The following is a 22,636-nucleotide window of genomic DNA, read 5'->3' on the forward strand; positions in this document are numbered from 1 at the left end:
AGCATTTCCAAACTCTGCTTCCTAAGCTTCCTCAGAGGGGCCTCAGGGCAGAGAGGAGGAGACTGACCAGATTGAAGGCTGGGCCACCAAACTCTGCTCCAGCCAATAGCACCTTTTATCTATTTTATGTATTTGGATTCTGAGAAATATCTGGGACCAAAGGTTTCTGTGGTTAGAAGAAGTCAAACACACATATGCACATAGCCCCAAAACAAACAAACAAACAAACAAACAAACAAAAAACTAGATAATCTCTAAAATCCCTTTAGCTCTATTATCAGGCATATAGTGAAAGAGGATGACTCTTTTCCCTGGGAGATTAAATAAAAAGGTAAAAAGGTAATAGTTAAAACTGTAGACTCAGTATGTGCAAGCCTTGTGTAGTGCGCTGTGAAATCTAAAACACTGAGATCACAGGAATGAAATTTAAGCAGTGTCTAGGGAAATAGGAAAGAACAATAAGTAAAAACATATCTAAATGCTCTCTCTTTCTCTCTGTATACATATATACATGCAACGTATATACAGATACATATAAACAATATGGGGAGGGAAGAATTACTGGGGAGGTTTTTTACATTGATTGCAGCATGAATCCAGATGGAGAATGAGGCAATGTCTGGAATGACTTTATAAAAGAGGTGATTTTAAAACAGAATTTTTGGAGGCAGAACATAGTTTGACAGATGGAAGAAGGAAAGCATTTCAGGTGAAGAAGATGGAACCACTTCATGTTAGGAGGTAATAAAAGATTATATGTACAGAGAGTGCCTAGTAGATTTTGTTATCTCCCAATCTTACTAGTCTATTCTGTAATCTTTTGTACCAACTAGGCCTGACCTGCTGACCCTCCACTGGAATCCAAGGAATACTCCCTTCTTAGTTCCAGAGGATTTGGCTGAAATTTTGTTCAATCAGAACGACCCAGATTTGTTGGTTCTTCCTGGAGTATGGTAAGATTATTGGCAGCTTAAAACTTATAGCAGTGTCTCTGGGTACGTACCAATTAAGATGTCCAGAACCCTCAAGTGAAAATAGTTTTCCACTCTTTAAAGGGTCCTGCTGAAAAAAATCTCCTATGGAAAAGTATGTGGAAAGTGGAAGCAAAGGAATGTATGGCTAGATCAGTGGGATAGAAAATGAATTCTCTCTCAGATATGGCTCCCAGGGTTCCACCCATATCTGCTGGGTCTTCCAAAGTTCCACAATATCCCCCATCCCAAGCTCTTCAATGTTGACTATTTGCTTCTCTCATCTACTTTCTCAGCAACCCAAACTACTCATGTATCTTCTCCACTTCCCACGTAATTACCGAAATAAAAAATGTACAACTGAGAAAAGTGACTCATTTTTTTTTTTCCAGCTGAAGTCTGCTTCAGCTTGCCTTCCTTATGCTCATCCATTCCCTAAAACAGAAAAATCATATTCTTTCAATCTTTCCCAAATTTGATTTTGGAGTGAGCATTGCACCAACTTATAAATGAGATGTGTTTCCAAAGTTTGGCAAGTTAGCAGCTTGAAACTTAGAATATCATTTCCTGAAGAAATAACTCTAAAAGAGTGTTTTAAGTCTCCATCCAGACCAAAAAAGTACTTTTAATCCTTATGTAATATAGTTTTAGTTCAGGAGGACCTAGCTACCTAATGACTGCAAACCATTCTTCTGCTTTCTTGGTTCTTAAATCTATTCTTAAAAAGGAAACAGATTACATTGAAGAATATTTCTCATGCTCCAGAATTCCAAGGGGGAACCCATTTCTTCTCAGCTCTGCTCCCCATAAGGAATCATATTTTTGTGTGTAAGAGACATATGCTAGGAGTTGTTAAAGTCAATCATTACCTGGCCATTTGTTTCTTTCTTACTCTTTAGGAAAATCTTTCCTTTTGTTTACCAGTTTGGGGATAGGTACAACAACATCAGACAGATGGATGCTTCCATAGCACATAGACAAGCACCAGAAAAAACAATTAATCATCACAGTGCATATTTTTTCCTGAGAGTAAAAGGAGAGAATGTACACATGCAACTACAAGTTACATCATTATTAGTGAGAAAGGATATAAAACTTCCCAGAATTCCTCTGGGAGGGGTTTCAGAAGAAAACAGTTTTAGATATTATAAAAAGTTTGCGTGTTCAGCAATCTTGGAAGGCATATTAATGGGTCAAAAAGACTATAGCTATATTGGAGTTCCCATTGTGGTGCAGTGGAAATGAATCTGACCAGGAACCATGAGGTTGCAGGTTCAATCCCCAGCCTCACACAGTGGGTTAAGGATCTGGCATTGCTGTGAGCTGTGGTGTAGGTCACAGAGGTGGCTCAGATCTGGCATTGCTCTGGCTGTGGCAAAGGTCGGCAACTGTAGCTCTGATTAGACCCCTAGCCTGGGAACCTCCATATGCCATGGGTGCAGCCCTAAAAAGAAAGAAAGAAGAAGAAGAAGAAGAAGAAAAAAAAAAAAGACTATAGCTGTATGTTTTAAACTGATGCTATTCCTTACCCCAAATCATAAGAAGTTTATAGTGTCATATATGGCTATCTTTCCATGTTGAAGTATCTCTCTACAAAATGGGGACTGTTATTTGCTGAAGCAACCAGCTGGCACCACTTGGATGAAATCCAAGTCTGTGCAGTCTTAGCTCTCTGTGAGATATCTGTCAGGTGCCTAATTATAAAGTGTGCCAGAGTGGCAAGGGTCCGTGAATAATTAGTGGGAATTGGGCAACCTTTTTCTTAGGCTTAACCAAATCTTGCCATCACATACTATTCATTAGACATGTATACTTGGTCGTTTGTGTGGGCTTCATTTACCCAACTTCTATTTAATGGTAGCCTATTATGTACAAAGCATTGAACTAGGGCTATATACATAAGACAATAAATGAACATGACTCCTACCCTAAAGGAGCTCCTAGTATAGCAAAAGAGACAGACATGTATGAATACTTAAAGTCTGTGGAATGTACTATAGGCATGTACTAGACACAAAGATGGCATGAAGGAAAGATCAATACATCCACCTGTAGGATCAGGGAGTCTCCACAAAGAGGAAAACAATTCTAGTCACATTACAAAGTAAATTAGAAATGTAGTATGTAGAAAAGATGGGAAAGGAATACATTCCAGGCAAAATGAATTGTGTTTGGAAAGGGAGAAAGAATGAAACAGCATGGGTTGTTCCATGAAACTGGACAGTTGTAATTGAGCATGAGATGTAAAGGGCCATAGATTTTGAAGTATAAAGAGAGAAGCAGGGATTGAAAATTAGAAAGTACCTCTTTAAAAAATCATATTGAGAGCAATCCTTAAAGAAAATAAAAGAACTGGGGTGTGGAGTTCCTGTCAGGGCTCAGTGGTTAACGACCTGTCTAGTATCCATGAGGACACAGGTTTGATCCCCGGGCTCGCTCAGTGGGTTAAGTATCCGGCATTGATATGAGCTGTGGTGTAGGTTGCAGATGTGGCTCAGATCCTGTATTGCTGTGGCTGTGGTGTAGGCTGGCAGCTCAAGCTCTAGTTCAACCCCTAGCTTGGGAACCTCCATATGCTGCAGGTGTGGCCCCCAAAAACAAAACAAAACAAAAAACAACAAAAAAGAACTAGGGTGATATGTTAGAAAGTGACCTGGACACCACCCAGATGGATTGTCACAGAAGCCTCTCAAGTAAAGAGTCAGGGAAAGAGGGTTCTGAGTAAACATATTAACATACCCCAAGGCTTTGCAGAAGGAATGCGCTTGGTGTGTTTTAAAAACTAAAAGTAGTCCAGTAGACATGATGAGCAAAAGGAATATGGTTATAAGAAGAATTCATTGTTTTTTTAAGGTTGAGTAATATTCCATTGAATATATGTACCATATCTTCTTTATCCAATACTCTGTTGATGGACATTTAGGTTTCCATCCATGTCTTGGTTATTGCTATCAGTGCTGTAATGAATATTGGGGTGGATGTATCCTTCTGAATTACGGTTTTCTCCAGGTATATTTTCAGGAGTAGGATTGCTAAGTCATATGGTAGTTCTGTATTTAGTTTTTAAAGGAACTTCCACATTGCTCCCCATAGTGTTTGCATCAACCTACATTCCCACAAGAAATGCCATTTGCAGCAACATGTATGGACATAGACATCATCATCTCGATTGAAGTAAGTCAGGCATAGAAAGACAAATATCATATGAGATCACTAATATGTGGAATATAATAAAAAAATGATTGCAAGGAAACATTCACAAAACAGAAATAGACTCAAAGACTTTGAAACCAAATTTACGGTTACCAAAGGAGAAATGTTGGGGCAAGGGATGGTTTGGGAGGTTGAGATTAGCATATACACACTACTATATACAAATTCGATTGATAAAAGGACCAACTATATAGCTTGGGGGTAATCTAATCAATACTCTGTGATAGCCTATATGGGGAAAGAATCTGAAAAAAAAATGGATTATATATGTATATGTATGGCTGATTCACTTTGCTGTACACCTGAAACTAATATAACATTGTAAGTCACATATACACCAATAAAATTTATTTAAAAAATAAAATTAAATTTAAAACAAGAGGAATTCAGAGAAGGAGGCAAGTCCTAGATTATATAGAATTATATAGTCCTTGGTAGTAATGAGTTTGGTTTTGGTTCTAGATGGAATAGGAAGCTATCAAAGGTTTTTAAATGGTGGAAACATATGATCTTAAAGATACTTTTTATTATTATTTTTTTATTTATCTATGTATCTTTTTTTTTTTGGCCTCATTCCTGGCATCTAGAAGTTCCCAGGCCAGGGATCCAATGTGTGCCACAGCAGTGACAATACTGGATTCTTAACCACTAGGCTATCAGGGAATGCCTTTTTTTTTTTTTCTCTTTAATGTAAAAGTTCTAAAGCTTTTCCTCTAGATGCTAGGATCTCTTCTGAGTCTTTAAGTGGTAAAATTACCTAGAAAAATAATACTTTATGAAATCTGTTTCTGTGATTAAGCCAGTGGGATGACTCAGTGAGAGACAGACAAGTCAATAGGATGTTAACTAAATACGGAGCAACCCTCATCTGTGTCCATCAGTGCTAAGGGATATAGGGGAAAAGGAATGGTCAGAATAAGGAGTTAGCCCAGTAATGGTACAGTACACATTTGCAAGATATTGAAAGACACTGAGTTGATTGACAAGAGGGGAATATTTCAGGACAGCAGAATGGCACAGAAAAAGAAGAGTTTAAAATAAGCAATTTTTTTGCCACACCTTTGGCATATGGAATCTCCCAATCCAGGGATCCAACATGAGCTACGGCAGTGACAACACTGGATCCTTACTGCTAGGCCACCAGGGAACTCCTTGATAGAAACCTTTTAAAAGACTATTCTTTCTACAGAGAGAATGATTGTAAAGGGTTGGGGGCAAAAGAAAGAAGATTATAAGGGAAGGCTATTGTTTTAGTCTCCATGAGAGACACTTGGGCTAGAAATGATGGTGGAGATGAAGAAAAGGGGACAGAGACAGTATGTATTTTCAAGGTAGAAAGTGAAGGCAAGGGAGGAATGAATGGCTATAGACACTAGAAAAAATAGCAGCATCTAACAGTATAAGGAAGACTGGAGGAATGCATCAGGATTCCATTTTCATTTAGATGACTGGATCAGAACAGGGAAGAGATCTGGGAACAAGAGATGAAGACTTATTTTTAGGATGTGTTAAGACTGGGCTATCAGAGCAGGATTTCTAGTGGGCAGTTAGATATAAAGCTCTAGAGCTCAGGAAGTAGCTTTAGCTAGAGAGCCTGGAGAATTCAAGGCCCATTAGTGACATAGGAGTTGTGGGGACAGATTAGATTATTCTTGGAACTTCTATTGAGAAAGAACATGAAAAAAGAAGGACAAAAGCCTGGGGTAGCAACAAATTTTCACAGGTTAGTAGAGAAAGAGGAGCCAAGGTGTGTGTGTGTGGGGGGGGGGTGAGATAAAGAATGTGAAACCAAAGCTATAAAAGAGAAAAAGTGGAAGAAAAAGTTATTAGGGAAGCCAAGAAAGTAAGGAGAAGGAATGTTTCATCATGGTTTCAAATGTCCCAGAGAGGCCATGAAAGATAACTCCACTTGTCTTTCTGATAGTTTACAGATCCTTCTATTTGTTTTGTACTTTTGCTCAGAAACAATCAATATGTGTTTCTTGAGCTGGCACTGAACCCAAGACCTTACCTTCAAAAGTATGCAAACTAGTTTGGGAAGATCAGGTCCATACAAATACTAATGGATATCAAGATAGATTCTGTTTAATGAATGCTGAAGAAATAGGACAGGTAGTATGTGCTACTGATGATCAAAGAGAGGAAGCCACAGAGAACTGTGGTCACCAGGAAAGCCTTCTTGAATGAGATAATTCTTGACTCAGGCCTCAGAGGTTGGGTGAAATTAAGAGGCAACAAGGGGACTTTCCAATGTGGAAATGCCAATAAACAAAAGTACAGGGAAATTGGTACTTAAATTCATACTAAGTCTGGCTGAGGCAAGATGACAAAGTGGAGGAGAAACTTTGCTATAGAATGTGTCATTTTATAAGCTGGAAGGCCTTAGAGAAAGCTTAGTTTTAACATGCCTATTTTTATATAGGAAAATGGTAACTCAGAGAGATTAAATTTGTTTAAATTTACAAGCTTAGTCAATGATGGAGCCAGTAGGAGGTAAGACAAAAATAGGAGATTGGGGAGTTTCCACCATGGCTCAGCGGCAAAAAACCTGACCCTGGCCCCATTCAATGGGTTAAGAATCCGACATTGCCATGAGCTTTGGTGTAGGTCACAGATACAGCTTGGATCTGGTGAAGCTGTGGGTGTGGTGTAGGCCAGCAGCTACAGCTCCGATTCAACCCCTAGCCTGGGAACTTCAATATGCCGCAGGTGGGGTCTTTAAAAAAAGAATAGGAAATTGGTACTAGATTTTGAAAAGCCTTTAAAAAATCATAATAAATAAATTAGAATTAATGCTCTAAAAAAAGAAAAATTACTGAAATTTTGAGAAAAGGAGGAGTGAAAAGTAAGATTAACCAGCAGGCAGTGTGCAAAGGTGAGGCCAAAACCAGAGAATTTTGGTGCTATCCAGACTTTCTGACCTGGGTTTTCTCATCCAAACCACAGAACACACACAAAAAATGATTTGTTTTCTTCATTCCGTAGAGAATGATGCGTAATCAGTACTGGTCTAGATGTAGAGGATAGAGTTTAATTAGTTACGTACAATTATGGGCTTTAGGGCCTGAGGGTGTTAGGGTTTGATTCTCTTCTAGAAGGTGAATTGAGAAAGGCTGGCAGAAGAAGGGATGGACAGATGTAAAACACCTTGCAAATAGGATTTGGTAACTGATAGTACGGTTTCATGAGGGAAAGAGCAATCAGTTCTTTCTATATTCTGAGCTAGATGACTGGGAATGGGTGGTATCTTCCCAAAAGATATTGTCAAAAGTAGGGGAGACAGAGATCTAGTCTATGGAGAAGATAATTAGTTTAAACATGATACTTTCTGAGATGACAACAAAAACAACAACAACAAAAGAAAAAATATCTGGAAATCTTGGATTATGGTAAAATTAATTTTTTCTATTGGTTTTCCTGTGGTTCTCATAGTTTGGTTCTTCTTCTTCTTTTTTTTCTTCTTTTTTTTTTTTTTTTTTTTTTTGTCTTTTTAGGGCTGCACCCATAGCATATGGAGGTTCCCAGGTGAGGGGTCAAATCAGAGCTATAGCTGGGGGCCACAAACACAGACACAGCAATGTGGGATCCGAACCCCATTTGTGACCTATGCTGCAGCTTATGGCAGTGCCAGATCCTTTAACCCACTCAGAGAGAACAGGGATCAAACTGGCATCCTCATGGATACTAGTCAGGTTCATTACCTCTGAGCCACAATGGGAACTCCAGTTTGGCTTTTTATGGATGGATTTTTATATATACCCAAGTTAAGTAAAAATAACAATTTTGGTAAAATATACTTAATAAAATAAACTTTATAGAATCCAATCAGTTTCCAATGACACTAGAAAGAGGATGTGGGAGAATTACAGAACCTACAGAAAATGCATACTTACTGAAAGATACATGGTCTTTTCTTAGCAATAATCAAGTTTCTTTTCACTTAGATAAGGATAAAAACTGAATTTAGTCCTAAGTATGTTTAAATATACTTAAGTATACTAGGGCCCAAACTTCTTGGATTCTTTCCTAAATACTCTTATTCCTGGGCTTACTGTATCTTCCAGATGATGTTCATAAGTAAAGTCTGAGCCATCTGTGGTCATTAATGTTCCCATGACAGTTTTCACTAGAGGGTAATGGCCCAATTCCAAGTAGTAATTCTATTTTATAACTCCTCTTCTCACCTCAAGAATAATATTCTTCATTTCCTTTTCTATACTGGTTTCATTCCAAAGGGGCAAGGTATGAAGTTCAAGATGGAAGATAGTATGCAAGAAACTAGATCCTGTTGATATGATATTTTCTATACAGCTCTCCAGTTAACTGTCCATTAGTATGGAGCACAAATCTGGCTGAGTTATCAAAAGCTATTACTCTGTGTTCTCAATCAAAGCAATCAACGCCAGGAGGAACACTGAATTTAGATTAGCATGAAAGATTCATTCAAATGAATACTAAATACCAACCTGATTTCTCCAGAGTAGCTTTCCAAGGTGATACAGAAAAGAGAATCACCCTGCCTTTCACTGGAGTAAGTCCTTGAGATGCAGTGGTTAGGGAAGACTGAAAATGATGCTTCTTCTTCAGAAAGAAACTACATTTGAATAAATCAAACCCCCAAGTCAAATTTGGCTAAAGAAAAAGCCAATATTTGTTATAGAAGATAACATTCTCTTCTTCCTTTTGAAAACCTCGGAAATTTTTAGAAATATTAATTCAGTGAAACTCTGGAAGAAAAATTCTCCAAATGTCTAGATGAAGATGAAATGGAGGATGTTTACCAAGGATCACTTATAAACTCACTATTTCTTTACATCCCTCAAATAAAGATTTAAAGAAAAAGGTCTTTGAAATGCAATGTCCACCCTAAAAATGCTTTTCCCCTTCCCCCATTAGAACCCCATAATAGTCTGGATAGCTAAAGTGGGCTGCCCTCAATGCAATATGTATCTAGAAATCTAGTTGCAAGTTAATTGTTTAGAAGCCAATAACTTTTCTTTGAAGAAAGTTTCCCTTGATTTTCTGTTTTGTTTTGTTGTTGTTGTCTGGTAAATAACATAGACAATTGCCTCTATTAGAGTTTGAGTAGAACTGTGGAATGCATCTTTTAGAATAGCTGTTGAGGATCTAGTTTGGCAGTTAAGAGGAGCTTCTACTTCTCAGTTTATTTTCCAAACTGGAAAATTGGTTTCTGAACCAAAAAGCAAAGTAGGAGGAGGAAGAGGATTTGCATTTTAACAGCTCTGAGTCTAGGCTAATTCCCAGGCTGGTTTTGCTGACTAAGAGGTTTTGAAGCCACTTAGAAAAGCAGCCAATTCCTGAGTTTGCTTAACCTTTGGAGATCAATTCATTTATTTTTTCTTTGCCTCATCTAGCTCTTTTATGTAGTCATTAATGGGAAGACATTAGGGTCTTTCAAATTTTCATTTAAAAATAACATTTTGAATAGTTATTGGAACTGGGATTACAAATAATGGATGTAAAACTAATTACCAAAATTCTACATTTAGAGCAAACTGGTGCATTGGAGACAAGAGCCCAATATTTCAGAAAGTGCCAATTTGTTAAAAATAGATAAATACGATGATTACTGTTGGAATTAATTCAAGGACATTCAAAATGAGACGACTAATATCAAGGAGTAGCATTTCTCTGATACAAATCCAAGGGAGATGTTTTACACCCATTATTGCCCAATCCTTTCACAAAAGTGAACCCCACAAACCAAAAGGGTAAACTTAGATCAAAGCTGCATCACATCAAATTAGCAAGAATACATTGGTGGCACCTGCCAGAGTTCAACTTCTGGAAAAGACTGAAAACCTAGTGCCTATCAACTCTAGGTGTGGAGATTTGCCCTAGAAAGAGTTGCTCTTTCTAGGTATAAAAGCTCAGGAGATTGTTTATCTGTATGGTTTCTGCCTCCTTTCAGAGTCATCATTGATGATAACCCTACCAATAATAACATATGATATAGGCCGAAATGAAAACAGCCAAAGGGAAAATAGTGATCCACCATTTTTGAGGTAAATCCCTTCTAATCTGGACACACAGTTTTATATGCAGGAGACTACTTCTCAGCCAATTTAATCTCCCTAGATTAAGGGGTGTGAGTTTCCAGAAATTGTCTAAGCCACATGATGATTGGTCTATTTGGTAACTAGCTGACCCAAAAAGGACCCATCAGATTCATATATTCTCATTCTTTCTCTCATATTCTCTCCTCTTTTTCTCTCTGTATATGTGTTTGTACAGAGATATATATTCTACCTCTCAGCTAGGATGTTTAATTGAGAGTCAGAGAAGCTGGGATTATTAGTAACTGAGACTTTTGAATGTAAGGCTCTAGAAAGAAAGTCTATGAATGCCTTATGTTGAGTTTCCCAGATCTACCCTACTTGTCAAAAGCGTGGCTGTTCGACCTTTTTTTTTGTTTGTTTGTTTGCTTTTTAGGGCCGCACTTGAGGCATATGGAGGTTTCCAGGCTAGGGACTGAATCTGAGCTACAGTTGCTGACCTACACCTCAGCCATAGCAATGCCAGATCCTTAACCCACCGAGCAAGGCCAGGGATGGAACCTGCAACATTATGGTTCCTAGTCAGATTCGTTTCCGCTGAGCCACAGTGGGAACTCCATTGATTTCTTAATTTCATGTGATATCTAGTTTCCTTTCAATAGATCATATTATAGAGGCTCAAAAGTGGTTTCTGTTACTTGTACCTAAGCAAAGGACACATTAGTAATGCAAGAATGTATGTATGTGTATGTCTGTGTGTGGAGAGAGAAAGACAAGGAGAGACAGACACATATACACATGCACACACACAGAGACAGAAGACAGAGAGAGACAGAGAGGTGACTAGAGGGAAAGATTAAAGGTGATTCATCAACCAACTATAAATATAATAAAAGAAATTGCTTCTCTCTGGACACCAACTTATTTCCAAATTTCTAGTTAATGTATTTTTCTTTCTTTTCTTTTTTAGGGCTGCATCTGTGGCATATGGAAGTTCCCAGGCGAGGGGTCAAATCAGAGCTGCAGCTGCGGGCTTACATCACAGCCACAACAACGCTGGATCCAAGCTGTGTCTCAGACCCATGCCACAGCTCAGGGCAATGCCAGATCCTTAATCCACTGAACAAGGCCAAGTATGGAACCCACATCCTCATGGATACTAGTCGGGTTTGTTACAGCTGAGCCGCAGTGGGAACTCTTTAATGCATTTTATATCAAACTCTATATAAACCCCCTTTATAAAAGTATTTTTCAAAATATTCATGATGTTAATTTTTCTATGTTAGACTTTGGCTTCTAGGAAAAACGAACCTTTTACAAAAAATTGATCCAACGTTACTCTTTAAAATATTTTCAAATATTATCCATACACTAAAAAATCAGATCCTTTGGGCTGCAAAAGTTCATTGCTTGTATGAGAATTTGATATATTTTGTATTATTAAATAGGTAACACATCCCAATTTACCAGGGACACAGTAGAACTGAAATGTCCTCTGTAGAGATGCAGAGAGTTTAGATTATTCATGGTGTTTACAGTTGAGTTGGAAAAGGTTCAGGATTATACACCACTTCTGATCAAGGTTAATTCCTGATGCACTGAGGAATACTGAGGTTGCATGAAAATAGTGCTCAGGTGATCATCTTTGAACTATGCTTTCCCTAAGCAGGCTTGATCCCCATTTTCAATCTCCTAATCAGCCCCACATTCCCTCTCACTCTTCTGCCTGACTGGGCCCTCACGTGATTGATGTGAGCACAGCATGCCTGGTCATCTTAGTGCTGAGAACCCAGTTTGGAAGTGAGGTGGGAGTGGGGCTAGGGATGGGGAAGAAGCAGCTAATTTAGCAAATGGAGAAGAAAAATCTAAATGTGAAGAATAGACTGAAACAAAAAAAAAAAGATAAAAAGAAAAATAGTGGATATTCCTAATGCCTTTGAAGTGATCCTAGGGGTTGCCTGACAATTCGAATTTTTGCTATTTTAATTCTGTCACTGAACTTTTTGAAGGAAATGATAAAGCTATGTTATGCTCCCATCCATTCATGAGGTTAGTATTTACTCTAGAGTTGGAGAGAAGGGATGGGAATGGAAAATGTCTGTATATTCTACAGAGGGAGCAAGGGTAGTTACTCTGCACAGAACCATGAATACTTTAGGTTTCAATATGTGGAATGCTTCAATTAATACTTTACACTTGAAAAACACATTGTTTGCAAAACACTTTTATTTTTATCACTTTATTTGAGCCTCACACCAACCTAGCAGAAAAGTATTGGAGTATTTTTTTATGTGCCAACTTACAAAGATGAATATACTGAGGCTCAGGAAGATTGTTACTTACCCAAGGTCATACGACAAGCAATTGGCAGAGCCAGGTCTAGAACCCAGGGTAGGGTTTATTTCACTACAAAGACATGAAACAGGACATTAAACAAATAACATCTAAGTATATAAGATCTATAATAACTCAGGATAGGAAATCTAGAGGGTTACACTCCCATTTTATAGCCTAAACTCACAGCAAGTGTGTCACTCTGTTCTAAGTAAACAGGAGACAGAATTATAGCTTCAACCACAACCACCTTGGGAGGAGGACCAATACGGTTGAGTATACACTTACACAGAGTCAGCTCTCAACAGGTATACAGAAATGGTCTTCTACACCAAACCACATCCCCTAATGTCCCATCATGATGATCCCTCCCTTCCTTTTATTCCCTCAATAAGTATTATTATTATTTTTTTTTTTATTGAGAGGCTACTATGTGCCAGACATAGCTTAATACACCTGTTTTGTCTAAAATACCTATTTGGAAAGTTGGAAAGAACACACTTTTTCTTATAATTCTCCTTTTATGACCTCATCCACTAATACTAGCATGAGCTGGCATTACTTAATTAGAAAAAACTCCACTTGGACCTGAAGAGAGGAGAAAAAAATATGAAAACTCAAAGAAAGAAATTGAAAGAGACTGAAAGCAATGAGCAAAATATAAAAAAAGGTATGGAGCTTGGGGAAAACTACTCAAGGTCACCTATAGATCATTTTGTCTTACTGGTTCTTCTCAAGGTTGTGGCAATTTGGTAGGGGAAAATCCACTACTTAGAGTCTGGCAGAGAGTATTTTCATGTAAAGCTGTAACCCCAAAGAGCCTCATGTTGGCCATAATAGGCCTACCTCAGAATGCAAATTCCTTCAGTCTATTCAAACTAAAGAAAGATAAGCTTGATCTGATTCTCATTCATTTAAGACATTTGAGAGACTACTTACCTTTCAATCTCCCTTTACCTTCCTGCAAGATTTCTCTTTGTGGAATATTATTATGTAGATAGTTCAGTGAGAAAAAAAGAAACCCAATGCAACTAAACATAATTCTTGGATGTGGGCCCCTAACACAGGCCAATACTATGTGCATTTTTTGAAGTCCGTGTGATCAATGAAATAACTAAGACTAGTGAGGGGTTGAGTCAGGACCTATTTGGGATAGTTGTGGAGCCAAGCAATATGTGAAAACATTTGGGATCCAAAAGGAAGGGCACAAGAAGATCCAAGACTATGGTGACCATGTGTCTAACATGGACTCTGCTAACTTCAGAGGGTGGGGCTGGTATGTTGGCTGGTGAGTGGAGGAGGACATCAAAGGGAGGTTTGCAGATAGTACCAGGTCTAGTAGTTTAGAGAAACACAGTATAAATGGGCCCATTTTGTATTATGTAACTGATTTCATTTAAAAACTGATAGTTTTCATGTGTAGAGGTCAATAACAAGCATCAATGATGATTATCTCCACTCAAAATTTGATGCCAAGAGATTAAAAAAAAAATCTAGTAGTCATTCCATCCATTTAGATATTTCACAATTTACAGATGGCTATAAACCTATATTTATTTAGCAAATAGATCACCCACAGTTAAAATCAATTGCTCTATATGCCAAGCATTGGCATAGGCACTGGAGATACAAAAGCAATTAAGAGTCTATCCTTTCCCTTAAGCATCTCACAATATAGACACCAGTATGTGAAAAAAATCAAGTGCTACATAGTGTAACAAGTGATATAATAATGACTGTACAAACTATAGCATAGTCACAAAGAATGTTGAAGAAAATTTAACTCAGGGAGGTTAAGAACATCTTCAAAGAGCTAACTCTTACGGGGAAGAGTTGGGCTAGGCTGAGAGGGAAGTGAAAAGTGGGCAGAGAGTACAGAATGAGCAAAGGCACGGAAGCCTGAAATATTGATGTGGTATCATATGTTGAGAGAAGAGGTATTTGAAGATGGCACTGGAAAGACAGTCAAATCTAGATCATGTCATCCATGCTGAGTTTGTATTTAGCTTACCATTAATAGGGAACCATCAGAAGATTTTCACGAGGGAAATAATATGGCCAGATTTGTGTTACGCAAAGATAAGAGCAGGATTATTTGCAAGAATTGAGGGAGAATAAGATGGAGGTAGGGAATCCATGTAAGAAGCTATTGATTTTGCCTAGATAGGACCTGATGAAAGTCAGAACCAGGTTATTTGCAGTGGATCTGAAAAAAGCAGAGGATGAATTCAAGATCTTTTTAACTAGAATCAAAGAATTTCCTAAGTGGAAGTGGGGACTGAATGAAAAGAATATGTTTAGGATCATTCCCAGATTCCCTGTGTTTAGAAGCGGGATGAGATGGTGTTACAGCAATAAGGGTGGGAATCTGGAGTAAGACTAAGAGGTACAAAATGGAAGGCACTGAGTTTGGCTTTGTTTGTAATGAGCATGAATGTCTCTGAAACATCTAGACAGAGATATCTAGGGATCAAAGCTCAGGAGAGAGGTCCAGGCTACAGACTTGGAAATCACACAGGTGGTTACAACTCTGGATGTGGATGAGATCACCTAGAATTAGTTTGTTGAATGAGAAGAGAAAGGGATCAAGATCATTAACAAGGAGAGAATTGGTATTTGAGGGGGGAGAAAGTCAAAGAAGCCAGTAAAGAAAATGGAAAAGGATCTATCTGAGATGGAGGAGAAAGAGGAAAGCTATAATGGGGCCAAAGGAGGAGACAGTCTCAGGAAGAGGAGTGGACAAAACAATACAAAATACCAAAGATATGTCAGGTGAGATGTGAATTGAAGGGTCACTGGTTATGGTGTATTTTTCAGAAAATGTTTCAACAGAATTATGGGAACAGAAGATTTATTAGAGTATATGGAATAGTGACTAGGGAGTGATGAAGAGGAGGGATCAATGATGAGCAGAGCAGAAGGAACTCCTCTCTAACAGAAAAAGGAAGCATAGTAGGCACCTGAACAATCTTTAAAGGTGCAATTTCTAAGCCAAGTCTTACACTGCAGACCTTGGAGAGAAATTTTCTTACATTTGTATCGATCTTTGTTTTCATATCAATGTTGTTTGACCCCTACAAAAACTTTTAAAGTAAGCATGGTGGGGTTTTGTTTGTTTGTTTTCCTGTTTTGTTTTTCAGTCTCCATCCTACAGGAGGAAACCGAAACCCAAATTATGATTCACTCAAGACCACAGAATCAGCGAGTGGCATCTAAGGACTCTCAGCACAGTGCTCTTCCCAACACCACAGAAAAAGTTCTGAAGATCAACAGGATGGTATAAAGGCAACAAGACCATGCTCCAGAAATTCAAAGGGGAGAATTCCTGCCCACAACCACTTCTCTGATTGACAGCAGATGACACCCATGGTTGCCTGAATGCCTCTATGATAACTAATAGGGAAGCGATTAATTAAATACTGTACCTTTCCTTGAGATGACGTGAGTGTGTGCATCCTTTGGAATGTCCCCTTAAAATCAGGGGAAGATTTCAGACTTGTTTTATTTTATCAATATGAACAAGGGGAATATTTGGTTAATATACATGCTCTACCGTTGCCTCAAAGACACCCCACCTCCTCCCCTATGGAGGCAGGTAAAACTGATGTAAATTAATCAGCCCCAGGCTCTACACGGTCAATTTTACTATGATGGAGGCAAAGGAGACCCTAAGCCACTCTCCCTCACAGTGAAGAGGAGCGCTACCCTTCAGCATAAGACATGAAATGTTTCTTTAGTTTTGCCAGCTCAGCAAGAGAGAAAATTAACCCTACATATTCTTATCCCAATTGCCTCAGCATGGGTGGGGAAGGAGGGGACCAGAGTTGAGACTGTCAGCAGGAGAGAAGGGATTGTTGTGTGCCCTAGCATGAGTTAGAAGGAATTATAGAGTCACTAGATATTAATGCATTTCTAGATTCACCATTAATCTTCTAAGGTTCTCTGCAAGTCTAGAAATTTGGCAGACAAAAAAATGCCCTTTAAATAATTTTTTTCTGTTTGAATTTGGAAATGTGTGGTAGAAATCACCTTTTTAAAAAAATGAAGAGTTTCAATTATATTAAGTAAAATGCTTCCATTTAATTAATTCACTTAGTCCCTGGGTGACACTGGGTGTGGCTCAGTGAGATTTAGGAGGAATGCAATTTATCACTAGGAGGAACGGCTGCACCAAGCAGCAAGGCAGCATCCTTCCACACCTTTCCAACACTGCAAGGGAAAGGCGCAGCCAGGCTGCAATACTGAACCACAGGACACACTAAGAATTATTTGTTGTATGTAAATGCAAATGTTGGTGGGCTTGAGGGGTGGAGGCTAGAGGGGTTTCTTGCTTTCATTGGTGTTCTTTATACTTCAATTACAAATTAAAGTTTTTATTTTTAAACAAAAGAAACACCTCACAGTTTTCTCGCATTGTGGACCCAGATGACATCTTGCAAGTTTTTCATCATCTGCAAAATGCATGGTGATTAAGCTATTTAAAGTTAGCCCCAAGATATTTGCAAATCATAAGCCAATAAAATCTCAGAAATTCTTTAATTTTTTCCTCCTTTGACCACTCCTTTACCATCTTCTCTCCACCCCATCTCATTCTCTTCTTCCTGCTGTAATAATCCATAATGGTAATTAATGGCTAATAAAGATCATTATGCTTTCTTCTCAGCCATTGACAATGTATTACAACTCAGAAATCCAGGATTGCTTCTTTATGCAGCTCAAGTGGAAGAGGAAGGAAGTGCAATCCCTCCAGCCCCCTCCCACGTTTCTGCTGGATTTCATGGGTGTGGCAGAGTTTAGACCTTTGCAGGGTTTTGCCCTTGTTTTATTCCCTGTTAAGGACTAGGGTGATGAATAGATGGCAGACGAAAGATAAACACAGTCAGATTCTGTCACTAATGACATAGGATCATTTCACCCACAAGCAAGAAACCTCTGTGCGACCTAAGTACTCAGGCTATAGAAATGCCAGTCAGTGTAGTGCAAGCCCACGCCCAGAATACACCATTTCTTTCAGTCTGATTTAATGGCATCCTAAATACTGACGTATGTGAAAGATACACAGCAGTGGTCAATAGGGTACATGACCATTTCACACAGAGTCACACATGCATAAAATGTATGGGCAAAATAGGACTATTTCTCTACCTTTCAATTTTCTCCCTTGAATATGAATTATGCTAAAACATATGCCGGCATATGGAAACCATACACAGTACATGCATGACTTCTGTGGGGGTAGTATGCGGATACTCTCCACATTTACATGTGAATTTATACAGCTCCCTAAACACACAATTTTGGTTTCACCACTTTGCACACATCCTAGTGAACCCTTGGGGCTGTCAGTGAGAGGACCCATGCAAAGGCAGCTAGCTATATGTACCCTTTTGGGGAAGGGGATTTCTTTAGCCTTGATTTCCTTTGAAAATCATGCTTGGTTTCCTTTGTCAGAGGGGCATGTGAATACATGTATGTGTATACATAAGGTGGCAAAAAGTTGTAAACCAGCATTTTCTTTCCCCAAATTAAAGCTTTTTTAATGAATAGCATTGGCTTCCTTAGGGCTCCACCTTCCTAAATTTTATTTCCGAAGCTCACCAGGGGGGTAACCTCCGAACATTTCCTTGATGGTGTGCTTAGCCCCGCCACCTGTATATATTGCATTTATGTATTAGAATGAAGGAAGACAGAGAAGAGGAAATGTCCGGGTTTGAAAAATGAGCCAATGGAAGCATCAATCTGTGGCATCATAGAGCAGTTTAGGGAAGTGCCACATGTAAGACCCTCATGCTGTTCCCCAAACACCCTTACACAAACCACACACAAAATCTTTATCTACCTATCTATCTATCTAATCTGTCTAACTATCTAATCTGTCTATCTATCTATCTATCTATCTATCTATCTATCTATCTATCTATCTATCTATGCCTCTCCACCCTTCCCACCCACTGGTCTGAGATTCTGAGATTCGGCTTCTGTCTCCCTTCCCCTTCCTCTTCCTTCGCCTTCATCCTCTGTACCCGGCCTCCCCCTCCCCACCCCCACCCCTTCTAGGGCGCTGGCTAAATGTGCAAAGCTGGCAGCCTGCTACTTCTCCACTCCCCCACCCACACCCCCTTCGGATTCAATGAGTGTATTACAAATTGCCCCATACCCAATACCTGCAAAGGAATAATGCCCAAATCCTACCTCTTGCGCCCCACCCCACAGGCAATCAACGTGCAAAGGGGCTTTTTTGACCAAGACTGACTTCCCTCCCACGGAGATGCGCGCACACACGCACAAGCACACACTCGCCCATATCCCACACCCATTTTCCTCCTTAACCTTCACCAAAATCACTCAAACGCGTTCTGATCAATGTTTGAAAGCTTCCTTTGGAGGATGCCCCGCACTGTCGGTGACTGCGGAATACCAAACTAGGCATTCCTCTCCACCTTCTCCCCAGTCAAGTTTCTAAAATGTCTTTCAAGAAATAAGTGAGCCATTTGAAATGGAAGAAAAACCTGTGCAGTGGGTGAGAGGGAGGTAGGGGAGAGAGAGGTAGGGGACTCGGATTCTTGCTAATTTCCTATGTGTCCCTCTTCCAGATGAAAATGAGTCACCATGCTTATTATCCGGAATGTTAGCCCCTCTTTGGCCACTACAGTTCCAGGAAAGATGCAAAGAAAGGGGAGAAAAGACCGGATTTCCAACAGGTAATACTCGGCTCGCCTTTCCCATCCCATCGGAGCTCAAAGCTCCTAGGGGCGTGGTCCACCCTCTCCTCGGACCAGCTGGTGCACAATCGGCTGCTGATCTTGGGAAGGGGATTTTTCCCCTTCTACATGGCCAACCCCCCACCCCACCCCCAGCCCCAGTGGCTTTTTAGATGCTCTTTAAAAAATCTCCCAAAATTACAGTTTCATTCATTCATTGAAAAATAAATGAATTAAACCTTCACATGTTTTTTCCATTAATACCTGTGCCCATTTGAAGCTCATGCATGTAGGAAATTAGGCTTCTTCCGCAGCACATGTGAGAAAATTGTACGCTAGAACAAGCAATACTCATTACTGAATCTTATGCTTTCAACCCTGCTTTTTGCAAATAATATAAAAGGATTGCCTCCCCATCTTGTAGGTAGAGCCCACATTTTCTCCCCCACACCCCTTCTATATCCACACCCGCAAACCAGAGACTTAAAAGGCTCAACGTTTACTAATAGCCAAAATTTTTTTTTCTAGCCAAACAGGCATAATTTTTGTAACACCATCCTAATTAGTAGCAGCATTCCAAAACCAGAGCTTGAAAGAATAGAATAAAAGCTGGGATGCAAGCATCAGTTACCATATGCTAAGGAAACGCGAGCACCATGGCCAGAGCAGAAGCAGTTAAAATATTTTTTTCTGCCTTTACAAGGAAATATTGCACTCTGGTAATTTCACAACAGCAAGAAGTAAAAATCTTTAGGTCTACCTGTTTGGTTCTTCTCATACAGCACAGCATGGTTGTATCGTCCCTTGCCTTCTTCCTGCCTTCTCTCCTTTCCTCCTCTCTCTTTCTTATTCCCCCCCTCTCCACCTCTTTTCTGCTCGCTTGCTCACTCGCTCTCTCGCGCTAGCGTGCTCTCTCCCTCCCTCCCTTCCTCTCTCTCTCCCTCACACACACCAGGGCAGTTAGCAGCAACTGCAAGGTCCACAGCTATTGCTCACCGCACATGCTCTCTCTCTCTCTCTCTCTCTCTCTCTCTCTCTCTGGCTCTCACTCTTCACTCTCTCCTCTTTCCTCTCTTCCTCTTTTCTCTCCCCGCTACCCACTCTCTGCCTATCTCTTTTTCTTCCCTGTTTCTTGATCTCTTTCTCAGAATTGTTCACTAGCTTTCAATGACTAATCACTTCCCCCAGCCCCCACCCTTTTTCTAGACAGTCACCCCCTCCCAGTCCCCTGCCAGCCTCATGAATATTTAAACATCTCCAATCTGGACCCAATTACCCACCGACTTTCCCACTGCATTGAGAGGGTGGTGAGGTGGGAGCAGAGAAGCGTAATTCCAGCCAGTTCAGATTACATGGAATATGTTTTAGAGAAGAGGGGCTTGAGGAATGCTTCTATTTCTTTACTAACTCTTTTCTCTTCCCAATATCATAAAAGCAAAGAACAGCTATTCTCAATGGGTAATCAGACCTATACAATATGTTATATATGCTATTTAGATTTTATGCAGTTAATAATTGTGAGTTCTCTCAAAAAATGAAATAGCATGTGAACATCATACCCTGTATATACACTGTACTCAGTATTCATATTACCTAAAATAAATACATATGTATAAACTTAAAATATGCAGAAATGTATCTCATTTATGCTTCAAAATTCTTGAAAAATCCACATGAATATATCACACTTTAAGTATTCTATGCTCTCAAGTTCAGAAATAATAAATAATGCTTAGGAATTAGCACCATATCTAAAATCACATGGTAGTTTTTTTCTTAATGCACATACACCTCTTTGAAAATTGGAGTTTCTTCAAATTTTACTGAAAAATCTGAGCACATTTGAATGATAAATCTGTCATATGAATGATGCCTGTTGACTGAAATAAAAATGCACAATGTGAGAGCTCTGAGTTTCAGTTTTATTCTGGGACTTACTAAAGACTATAGCCTGGGAGGCAGACTCTCAGATGGCTCTGAGGAACTAAGAAGGCAAGGAGGTAAGCATATATGTGATTTTGGTGAAAAGGGGTAAGCGTAACTAAGCACACACATTGGTAGAAGGTTGCTGCTATTCACAAGGAACAGATATCTTAGTTAATGGTTTTAGTGCTTTTCTAAATATGGGGAGATTCAAGAATCCATGTTCTTTAAAAATTTCTTCTATAAATATCTATCTGAAGGGCTGTTCTGCCAGTTTTCCCAGAGCACAGAGTGCCTCATTCTTGACCTCCACCTTGAACTCCTTTCAGGGTGTGTTAAAGGTCAGCAACTGCAGTGGCTAGTGACTCCATTCTTACAGAACCAGATGACAAGTGACATCCTTTAGTCGGTATGCTCAAAATGATATTTAGGAGTTCCCGTCGTGGCGCAGTGGTTAACGAATCTGACTAGGAACCATGAGGTTGCAGGTTTGATCCCTGCCCTTGCTCAGTGGGTTAACGATCCGGCGTTGCTGTGAGCTGTGGTGTAGGTTGCAGACGCGGCTCGGATTCCGTGTTGCTGTGGCCCTGGTGTAGGCCAGTGGCTTCAGCTCCGATTAGACCCCTAGCCTGGGAACTTCCATATGCTGCGGGAGCGGCCCAAGAAATGGCAAAAAGACAACAACAACAAAAAAAATGGTATTTAACAGTTTGGGCAAGAATAAAGGTAAACACATCTATTATGAGAAGAAAAGACATATCATGAAGCCTCCTTCTTGAGCTTCTTCTATGGTTCTACATGACTTGGGTAGAGGAAAAAATGACTTTAAAAAAATGTGTGTATATACATATATATACACATGTACATAAATTTATATATATATATATATATAATTTTTAGACATATAGTACTATGTGGTCTTGGGAATGACTGAACCTCTCTGTACCTAGATTTCTAATCTGTAAAATAGGGACAATGGTATTAACCTTGCCGGCATGTCATGAGGGCCAAATAATATGACATATGGAAAGCACAACAAAGTCATTCTCAATGCAGTGTAGCTTTACCTCAGATACTTTTCTGAAATTTGGGTGTTATTTTCAAGTAAACGTCTCAAAGAACTTTTTAAACACTTTCTTGTTTATCAGTGATGATGAGTGCCTCCAATTAAATAGCTCATATTCTTTCTAGCCCCTCCCAGACATAAGCCTGGTTAAAATGTGTCAGCCAACAGCTTATTATCATACATGCTGCTAGGATCACTGAACTTAACAGGTGCTCAATACATTTTGACAAAATTCAGGGTACACCGCCTCAGAATGGTCTATCTCAGAGAGGTACCCAGGGATAAGGGTTATAAATTATTCTCAGAAGTCTTCCTAAGCATGACCTGCTTCAGATGTGGCCTTACTTGGTCTTTTACTCCTCTCAGTTTGCTTCTTAGTTTTCATATTTGATGATACAAAAGAATTAGGAG

At 39.3% G+C, this 22,636-nt stretch overlaps 1 protein-coding gene across 1 annotated transcript in view; it reads right to left on the reverse strand.

Moving 5' to 3' along the window:
- GAP43 (growth associated protein 43) overlaps positions 1-20,224 on the reverse strand; it is a 93,813-nt gene extending 73,589 nt beyond the window's left edge. Inside the window, exon 1 of the mRNA NM_001244335.1 lies at positions 19,997-20,224. Within this exon, the coding sequence (NP_001231264.1) occupies positions 19,997-20,026 (30 nt within the window). The 5' untranslated portion in view covers positions 20,027-20,224. The remainder of the gene's footprint in view (positions 1-19,996) is intronic.
- Positions 20,225-22,636: the final 2,412 nt, after the last annotated feature.

Source organism: Sus scrofa, chromosome 13 (assembly GCF_054392235.1).
Source record: "Sus scrofa isolate SSC_HxYL_T2T_F1_AM1 chromosome 13, Sscrofa_HxYL_maternal_Yorkshire_Landrace_v2.0, whole genome shotgun sequence".
Lineage (NCBI taxonomy): Eukaryota > Metazoa > Chordata > Mammalia > Artiodactyla > Suidae > Sus > Sus scrofa.